This window comes from Nicotiana sylvestris, chromosome 1 (genome assembly GCF_000393655.2).
Source record: "Nicotiana sylvestris chromosome 1, ASM39365v2, whole genome shotgun sequence".
Taxonomy (NCBI): Eukaryota; Viridiplantae; Streptophyta; class Magnoliopsida; order Solanales; family Solanaceae; genus Nicotiana; species Nicotiana sylvestris.
The window spans coordinates 4,670,332-4,680,982 of NC_091057.1; the positions used below are offsets into that span (position 1 = coordinate 4,670,332).

At 32.9% G+C, this 10,651-nt stretch overlaps 1 protein-coding gene across 1 annotated transcript; it reads left to right on the top strand.

Moving 5' to 3' along the window:
• Positions 1-4,392: 4,392 nt before the first annotated feature.
• LOC104232797 (auxin-induced protein PCNT115) lies at positions 4,393-9,594 on the top strand. The gene is made up of 5 exons (XM_009786078.2): positions 4,393-4,766; positions 6,715-6,930; positions 7,670-7,842; positions 7,930-8,032; positions 9,061-9,594. Exons 1-5 carry the CDS (start codon positions 4,542-4,544, stop codon positions 9,397-9,399), a joined length of 1,056 nt encoding a protein of 351 aa, XP_009784380.1. The 5' UTR covers positions 4,393-4,541; the 3' UTR covers positions 9,400-9,594.
• Positions 9,595-10,651: the final 1,057 nt, after the last annotated feature.

A 10,651-nucleotide genomic window follows, 5' to 3' on the forward strand; every position in this document is an offset into this window, starting at 1 on the left:
GAGCTTACCGATCAAGCTGAACTCGGACAACACTTATTGAGGAGGCCTACCCGTCTGTCTGTCTGACCTGGACATATAAAATGCAGCGCCCTCATAAAAGGGACGTCAATACAAAATATTGTACTGAGTATGTAAGGCAATATACTGAAAGCTGAAACTGAACTGATAATATAATAATTGCAAGTAGCTGAAAGTCAAAGATAATCTGAAGATATGCTTACCTGCTGATGCTGACTCAACTCTCTCAATATAGTAAGTAAAATAGTTGTCTGACTCTATAAGGCTCGGTATATATACAACTTCTCTATCGTAGTAGGCTCGTTCATAGACGCTCGGCCATACTAGGCTCTGTATCTCGACCAACTGGGCTCGCTCATAGGCGCTCGGCCACAGTAGGCTCGGTATATAACTTACCATCTGATCAGAGGTTGCCCAATAGGGGCCTGCCCATCGATTATAGCTCGATGGTAATGAAAATACTTTTAATACTGTATATATGTAAACTCTCTACTCTCTTGACTGGAAGATGAAAATACTCAACTGAATATGAATTCCTCATAAGGAGAATATGGTAATTGACAAAACTAGAAAAATATACGTAACTTGCGAGACTAGCAAAATATATGCAAATTTCGAGATATGAATTTTTCTTTATGCCTCGTTATCAAACTTGTATAATGACGAGATCATGCAAAAATAAAGGAATAGCTTAGCCTTAACATACCTGGAGTAGGAAAAAATCCGTATGATATTCTTGGAAAATATTGCATCGTACTCCGTTAGAACCGCAAAATTTCTCCGTTGCTAAGACTCTAAAAATGCTAGCTGAAATTGTTGAAACTTGTAAAAAAAAATCATGTTGCTTAAGTATACAATCTGATTTTAGGTGTCTTTGAGAATGGAAATTTGAAAGAACTTTTTAAGAGTACTAATGTTTTCCTCCTCTGTTAGTGTCTTAGTAAGAGTTTTTGGCAAGAGTTGTAACATGATTTTGGTTTTGGAAGTCTTAAGGTATTGAGGTGTCTTGCATTTAAATTATCAAGATGCCATCAATTCTAATGTGACCATGAGTCACTTAATTTCTAGTGGCTTGCTGACACGTGGGATGAGGTTATTTTTAATTTTTATCACTTATTAGGCAATTAGGTAATGTTCCGTTATCCGATAATTAACTAATTACCCGTATAATTAAAAATTATCTCAAATTACTTAAAATTCTACTTATTTTTAATACACTTATATATATATATATATATATATATATATATATATATATATATATATATATATATATATCATACTATCATGGTCATATGGTACCTTGTATGGTACTAGTCCATAATATCGGGTATTAATGCTCGACCCGTATTTTATCCCAACATGCCAAACTTGGACGAAAATTCATTTTCTTTGACTTGCTTCCCCTTTCACCTTCACGAATTTACTCATCACTTGTGAAATAACATAATTCTTATAATCTCCAAATAATCTTTTACTTGGACTGATGTCAATTACTTTACGACAAATTCCACGTATAATACTATAAGGTGCAACATCGTCATAACTTAATACTGCGAAGCGTAACATCACCGTAATGTAATGCTGTAGGGTGCAACGTTGTCGTAACTTAATACTGCGAAGCGTAACATCATCGTAATGTAATACTGCAAGGAGTAACATCATCATAATATAATACTGCAGGACGTAACATCATCGTAATATTGCGGGGTGTAACACAAAACTTAAAACAACCCAAAATTATATTCATGTCCAAACACAACTCTAATTTTTAAATACCATTTTCACTTGAATTTTTTTTTCACTTTCTTTGGAATTTTACAATTTTTATGTCCAAACGCCCACGAATATTATTAGTTTAGGTTCTTTTAGAACTCCCTAGACCAGTAGAGAAAAATAAAAGGTTACCTTCCCGTTTCTATTTTTCTTTTAACTGAATATGGAATTTTAAAATATTACATTTGACACTTATGATCTAAAATAAATTAAAAGACACTTATTTAACTATAAAAATATCTGTAAAATTTAAATTTAAAAATAAATTTTAAAATATAATTCTTTATGATTTGGATTAAAAAGTATCATAAATTGTGATGAGGGCGGTCCGTTGTACAAAGTATTTCGTATTCATACATGATCTAAAAAAAAGATTGTATCCCAAGAAGAGGTGATGTAGCTAGCTTACCTTGATGGATGTCACAGACCTCCGACATGTCTGATATTGTGAGGCCCTGTAAAATTATGCCAAGAATTTGAGGTTTTATTGTATCGAGGTGTAACGACCTGATCGATCATTTTGAGAATTAGCGTTTCATTCAGCAATTTAAAATATCGAGCAACTTCGTATTGTGTATCATGACTTAAATGTATGGCCAGATTAGGTTTTCAGCATTAATGTTAATTTCACGACTTGAACGTGTGTGTATCTATATCTATACTATATTAAAAGTATGAAGGCCCTTAGCGAAATGTCGTTCACCTTTTTTATCCTTTAAAAACAAATTTTACATTGGATAAAATTGTAAAATCAAAAAACTTTCCTTATATTTAGGAGTTCTAAATAAATAAAAAAAAATCAAATATAATTTAGTGTTTGATATTTTCTCCTAATCAGGATACAATATATTAAGACACAAAAGAATACAAAATAGGTAGGAGAAAAGATTTGTGTTGGTTTCCAACAAGGAAACTTCACGTTTTATGTGGTATTTTTTTTCTCTTTATCCTTGTTTAATCAAAAAGACCAATTTTTCTTTTCATATGATTTATTTGTTGTTTTTAAAATTTAAATCATAAGTATTTTATTAGGAGCTTGGTTGTTAAATTCGTTAAAATTTACTATGGTATTAAGTTTTGAAATAGTAATTATTGTTGAAAAAAATAGTAATCATTAATTTGTGATAAGAAACTAATTATCATAATTTAATATAAAAAAGTACCTAAATTACCTCAATGCATATGTTAAAATAAAATAGATGGAAAAGGACTTTTATTTTTTGATCAAACAAAAACTAATATTATTACTGAGAAATTTTGCTACATAATTTAACTTTACAAAACAAGAATTAGTTAGTAAATTCATCTTGTAGCTAATAGGATTTTTTTATAATATATAGCTGATTCTGTCACTAAGTAGGATTAGCGATAAATTTTATTATTTAACTATATAATTTATCTATCGTTAATTTTTCTTCTCTTTGTAGTTAACTTATCTTAGAATACATGGTACCTAGATAACTATTTTGATACGAAATTAATATAAAAGAACGAGATAAATAATAACACTAAACTTTCCAATTATCTTGGTTGTTGTCTTGGTTAGATAAAACATCCATTATTTTTTGTTACTAAGTAGGCTCAATATTTGTCATATTCAAGAGCTTATATTTTTAAAAATCTTATTGTTAAGGGCTTATATTTTTCATAATTTTATACGGATCGATAAAAGGTACACGCACATCGCGCATATCCTAGCACGAACACCCTTAGCAAAATGCCGTTCGCTTTTTTTACCCTTTAATATAGATTTTATATTGGTTATAATTATAATTTAATTATTCTACTAATATTTAGGACTTAAAAATCAACTAAATTTTGGTCATTAAATCTTCACTTATTCGGGCTACATATATAGAAACTCAATTTTAGGAATTTAACACCAAATAAAAATTTACTTATAAATCCTTTCCTTAAATAAATTATGTAAAGTAATTATGACATTTTCACACGTGCATTAGACAAAATGTGTATAAACGTGTTAGAAATCTACTAATAAAATTTTAGATCTAACTTTAAGTCTTCAAAAAAAAAAAAAAAAAAGATTACTAATAATATGTAAACCAAACTTAAACATACTAGGTCGTGTAGGAAAATATATATAAATAAGTTTAATACGACATGCTTACGTTTTGAAAATAATAGTAGTATTTTTAATTTGAAGTAATAAGTACTATAATATACTTTAAGTTAATTATTTGAATTAGTTGAATACATATTGTAAATTTATACACATATTAAATTACAAACCAATTACAATACTCGAAAAGTAAAACATATATAAGATAAATTTATATATTGAAATTAATTAAAATAAATTATATACATTTATTCATAAGTAATTTAAGGTAGTAGTTAAAATAGCTAAAAGAAAACATAGTGAGCGAACAATATAAATTGATATTCCTCAGTAAATTTGCATATTTATTTTAATTTAAAAATAATATTTATATAATTTTTAAAAGTTTTATACTCATTTAGATGGGTTGCGCGTGCCGGTATACATTTTGAGGAGGGACACACAAACAAAAAAATTGTGATAAGGACACAAAAATATAGTTACTGTATATTTATAGCAAGTGACGTTTGTACTTACATAGGCCTAATCAAAATCCATCATCAATGACATCCAAGATCCGACTCACAACCAGCAGCCAATCACACACTTTCATATAAAACCTACCACTTACTTACTGTCTTTCCCACCATATTTGCAGATTTAGACAATAACTTGAATCACATCATCAATGGCTAAAGAAGGAACAAAAGTGCCAAGAATTAAACTGGGTTCACAGGGGCTAGAAGTGTCAGCTCAAGGACTTGGTTGTATGGGTATGTCCGCTTTTTATGGGCCGCCCAAACCCGAACCCGATATGATCCAACTCATTCATCATGCCATCAATTCTGGTATCACTCTGCTTGATACTTCAGATGTCTATGGACCCCACACTAACGAAATCCTACTTGGCAAGGTAGTATTCAACTACTTTCCCTTTCCCCAAATGCTTGTTTTTCAATTTTATTGTGAATTTAATTCTCTGAGTTTATTTCGTTAGGATGGTTGTACATTATGCTTGAAGTGTTGTACCTTTTTTTTTTTGTATTTGGCTGTCAAAAGAGAACATTGTCACATATGGGGGAGAATGACCTTTCCTGGAAGACACAGAGTAGTATATATGGTAGAATAATTGAGGTGCGCAGATGACCCGAACAGTTATTAAAGAAGCTCCAAGATTTATCACCTTGCATATATGCGGACACCGTGTGTTTTCCATGCTGGGGTAGAACCTTAGGGCTCGTTTGGTACGATGGATAAGGGATAACTAATCTCGGGATTAAATTTGAGATGAGTTTATCCCACGTTTGATTAGGATAAAATTGTGGTAGGGGATTAGTTATCGCGGGATTGTAGTATTTTTTTTATCCCCGTGGGAGGGACGGATAACTAATTCCGGGATAACTAATCATGGGAGAACCTGTTTCCTAACCAAACGACCCCTTAGGCTTTATATCTTGGGCTTTATTATGCTTTGTTTTGCTGCATGCCTTTATTTGTTGCATGTTTTACTTGTTGTATGACTACTTGAGCATCATATTCATGCTAAAATGATGTTATAGGCATACACATAGCATTTGACAAACAAGTTCAACTTGGAAAAAATTCACTCATTTAGGGTCAAAGTCTTAACTCACCTCGGTTCTAGCAAGCTCTACTCCTCAAAACACCATTGCCTCAGTCCAAATCCGCCGAATGACCTCGATCTAGTCATAAAAGTGTTCAAGGATGTCAAACTTACTCTTTTTGTTTCAATCATGTCGTACTTTTTTTTCTTAACCTCTTTAAAAAGAATGTTACTTTAATAAATCTTTATTTTAATATTCTCATTTTACTCTTTAATGACATTCCTTATGGGTATGACATGACATGTTTTAGTCCACAAGATTCAAATGACATTTTTGATACATGATGCACATTTTTCGTTTGATACACACTATTCAAAACTCTTTCTTTCTTTTGTAAACTATTGCGTAGTCAAACTAAGTTACATAAAATGAAACGAGGGGAGCATTTTTTCTTGGGTCTCTATTCATGAATTGAGAGTTACATCAGAATCAGAAAGTGGGAGGATTCTAGTCCATGTCACTGGGTAATTAACTATATTCATATGTGACAATGGAATAAGCCTCATTATTGTATTGTCTTTCTCCTATGGTCCTAAGTATATGAGATATATATAGTTTTACCTTTTGTATCCTATGGAATAAACAGTTTCATGGAATCAAAATCTTTTGTTGTTAGACTAGCCTCTATAATTTGCTTTTCTACATGCTCAAGAATGAAATGTGTCAGATCGCTATCGTGTTGCCTAAATCTGCTGACATTTTGCCATGTATGCCTCAGCTAGTAGAAAGTTCTGCACATTTGAGATCAGTGCCAATTATTTTCAGATGTTTATCCTGATACTTCTAGTCTTCGAGTTTCCTTCTTCTTTCCTGGCAAATAGTTATTGTTGTGGAATGTTATTTTCTTAATATGAGGTACACGTTCAGAAACAAAAGTGTTGTGAACTTGTATTTCCATTGTACTCTATTGATTTGTTCTAATGATAGTGCTGTTCGGTTAGTTTTTACACACTGATTATTTCATGGGGTACCTGACACCTCCCGCCAACATAGTTATCGAGTAACTCAGCCCACCAAGGCTTAGACAGATCCTGAAAAACCACCTTGTATTTTCTATCTCCGCAGGGATTTGAACCATAGTTTCTAATGTTTGCGCCAACTTCATTAACCATTAAACCACTGCCTTAGGATATACTCATGCATTGCATAGGCAACTGAGAATATTTAACCATTTTTTATACAATTTTCTGCAAAATTGTTACTTAAGTTCTGGTGATTATGCATCTATCTATGTAGGCTTTGAAGGGTGGGACGAGAGAGCGAGTCGTGTTAGCAACAAAATTTGGTATTGTTTTAGGAGATGAAAAGAAAGCAGAAGGGAAGAGAGCAGTGCATGGAGATCCAGCCTATGTAAGGGGTGCATGCGAGGCTAGCTTAAAGCGACTTGATGTTGACTGCATTGACTTGTACTATCAGCACCGAGTTGATACACGCGTGCCAATTGAAGTCACGGTTAGTTCTCTTTTTCCTTTTATAACTCCTTTCAGTTGCAGGTTACTTATTCTGAAAGAATGAAGTAATATTTGATCTTGCTCAAAGGATGGCTACCGAGAAAGTGTTGTTTCTAAAATAAAATAAAATATTCGGTGTAGCAGTAATATTAGTATTTACTAAGGCTATTAACTGTAATAGAAATTTCTGGCATTAGCATTCCAGTACCTGTATGTACTAAAAATTTCAACGCAATTATGTATGCTTATTGCTCCGGTGCTGCATCAACCTACATCATCACTTTCAGAATCGATCTAGTAGTTTACAACCACGCCCTTCATATGCTTGTAGTAACATCATTACCTTTATAACCCAAATCAGTGACACAATTTCCTCATCCTGTTTGTTGAGAAAGAAAAAAGAGAAGAAAGGAACGGGAAAAAAGAAAGAAAGAAATGATCATCCAGAGACAGAAAACTAAAAAAAAAAAAAAGGAAGACGAGACAAAAATAATTACACTCCTTTTCAGACTCTTGCGACTGTTGGCATATATTTGCAAGCTTTGATAAGCTGGTTAGAGTTCTTAAAATGAGCACTTAGTACCTCTGATCAATGTATGAGTAGCGTTTTAAGAGTTGTGGAATAGACTAGCAAAATTTTCAGCTGTTACACCAATTAGTGGAGTTCTTATATGATTAACCTGTTTTTCATCTTTGTTCAAATGGTTAATTATCTGCAATTCTTGTTCCTGATTTACTAGGTTGGAGAACTTAAGAAGCTGGTTGAAGAGGGTAAAATAAAATATATAGGTCTATCCGAGGCATCAGCATCGACGATTAGAAGAGCACATGCAGTTCATCCAATAACAGCAGTACAATTAGAATGGTCTCTATGGTCTAGAGATGTAGAGGAAGAAATAATCCCTACTTGCAGGTATATTCTTCTTTCTGTTAGTTTTTTCGTGTTTGTACGCGGTCTATAACTATGCGAGATCCTGATATCCACCTTCCTATCTACCAGAGAACTCGGTATTGGGATTGTGGCATACAGTCCATTAGGACGGGGCTTTTTGTCATCAGGTCCGAAGTTGCTCGAGGATATGTCAAATGAAGACTACCGAAAGGTTTGCTTTTATATTATTGTTGTTTTGGATTTCAAACATAATAGATTTTCTTGAATTTATTTACTGTTTTGGATTTCAAGAATAATGACATCATGCTTAATTGTGGTGTATTTCTGTTGCGAGTATATTTACTTATTTGAGGAAAGAAAAGGTTTCAAATACTAAGCTAGTTGATCTGGAAGACATCACTAGGGACAAAAGTTCCTTTTTTTTAGGGGGATGAAAGCTTTCATTCGTTGGTATGAAATGCCTCATGTATAAGGAGCAATGTAGTGTATTATAGCTGACGTTTGCTGTTTCTGCTACCACTATAGTGTATTTCATCGCTCTCCTTTCCCATAAAGTAGTTAGTTAATACTTGGGCCACTGAAGATGCTTTCTGCCCAACGGCTACATACATTATATTTTGACCTTGTTGATTGAGAATTGTATCTGTGGCTACGGGCTACGGGCTACGGCTACTACTGTTGAATGAACTTTTCGTTAGTGCCTTATATTGACGAGTTGTACATAGACCATTTAAAAGGAACTTGTTTCCTGACAAGGGAGTTTATTTATGCATATATACGATGTACCCTTAGGTCGAAAAATACATGTTTGTGGATGAGTAGGCGAACCAACACGATTGAAGGCCATTCTACCTGTTAAGAAGTTTTCACGTCTTGCTTTGTAGCATTTTACTTTGGGAATTTCACATCTCAAACACGCTTAATATTTACATATGTGCTCGTTGGATGAAAGGAATGTTTTTCTTGATTGACATGTTCTTGACTTTTATGCCCAACCCTGCATGGTAAACTTCTTCATACATCGTGTACAAAGTTCTGGCGCAACATATATTGCCATTTCTAAATCAGTATCCATTGCTCTCCTTCATGACGATCATTGTTACTTAATTGTTTTTCCTCTATTGCTGAGCAATATTGTCTATGTTGGGGTATGTTCTATAAATATGTCAAGACCCCAAAGCAATTTAAAATAAAGTAGGCATTTCCTCATTTGACTTGAATAGCTCTTCAATTTTGCAGCATCTACCTAGGTTCCAGGCCGAGAATCTTGAGAATAACAAGAACTTGTACGAGAGGATTTGTGAAATGGCAGTCAGGAAGGGGTGCACCCCGTCTCAACTAGCCTTGGCCTGGGTACATCACCAAGGAAACGACGTGTGTCCTATCCCCGGCACCACTAAGATTGAAAACTTGAACCAGAACATCGGAGCTCTGTCCATAAAGTTAACATCAGAAGATATGGTAGAACTTGAATCCATTGCATCAGATAATGCAGTCCAGGGCGATCGGTACATTCCTGGTATGAGTACTTACAAAAATTCAGAAACTCCACCTCTTTCTGCATGGAAGACTACTTAACGATGCGATCACATAATTAGTTGAGTTGAGCTGGTTTTTGCTGTATTACGTACTGTGACCGAGAGTATGTAACTATTGTTCGTTTGTTGAGTCGAGTATTTCCTGTTTTAGAGAGGTTTATCTGTTTAAAACTATTGTACTTGTGACCTTATGATGGTTAGAACAATAAATTCATGAGTGTGTTTGTAGACTTTACCTATGGAGTGATAATTATTGCTTTATCAAATAGGGGATCCAATCTTTTTCTTGATTGGATAAAGTCAATTTTTTCTTTTTTTTGGAATAATGGTGGTGCCTCGGTCAGATTGTGTGTTTCTCAAACTAATTTTTTACTAGCACAAATATTGAATAACTGTCTATAAATTTACTGGGTTTGTTGTCGCGGAAAAATTGTTTAGGTTTTGTGACATTTATTAAGACTTAAAACTGTGATCTTCTAGGAGAGATTTTGTAAAATTGATTAATCTGATAACAAAAGGGAGATATCGGCTCAAAAGGAGGATATTGATTCTTGAAAAATGAGAAATGGAGGATATATTTTAGGTGCCTTGAAATTATGAGTTCTTTAATATTCTTACAATTTTAGTGGAATTTTTTGTATAAATTTTGCGAAAATATTAAGTTTAGACAAACTCCGTGTTGCAACAATGTATCCGCCTCTGGCTATGGATATCTTTGAACTAACTTAGTTCAAGACAAATCTCATTTTTTTAAATACTAGTTTTAGGGTACGTGCTTTGCACGCATAAAAAAGTTAGCCAACATTTCACGTTAATAATTTTATGCTTTTATAATAGTATAAATTAATAAAAAAATATTTTGTAGTGCCAAATTTCACGTCAAATATGCTTCGGATACGATTTGTCATGAATGGTCGAGTTGGGTCTAATTCCTATATATGCAAACTGCACCCTTATCCTACACACGTCTTACCTATGTGTAACGCAAGTAATAAGATTTTGTTTAGTAGAAGTAATTATAGATGCATATCGAGTATATATCTTGAAATATTTATTATTGATAAATCTTACGATTACAATATTAAATTTGTAATGTTTCCAGATTTACTATGAAAATGTTGCCATATGTAGTATCTTAGAGTAACAATGAATATTAATTAGGCTAAGCTAATTTATATTAACAGAAAATTACGAACTTACAGACAAGAACGTTCTGATTTTCTTTTGAATTAAAAAAAAAAAAAAAAAAGCTTACATAATCTTAAATTATATCAAAATATGAGTAGGAAAAC

Coding starts and splice junctions, on each gene's coding strand:
- LOC104232797 (XM_009786078.2), top strand. CDS start 4,542: ATGGCTAAAGAAGGAACAAAAGTGCCAAGAATTAAACTGGGTTCACAG. Junction 6,931..7,669: donor GCGTGCCAATTGAAGTCACG/GTTAGTTCTCTT, acceptor CTGATTTACTAG/GTTGGAGAACTTAAGAAGCT. Junction 8,033..9,060: donor CAAATGAAGACTACCGAAAG/GTTTGCTTTTAT, acceptor TCAATTTTGCAG/CATCTACCTAGGTTCCAGGC.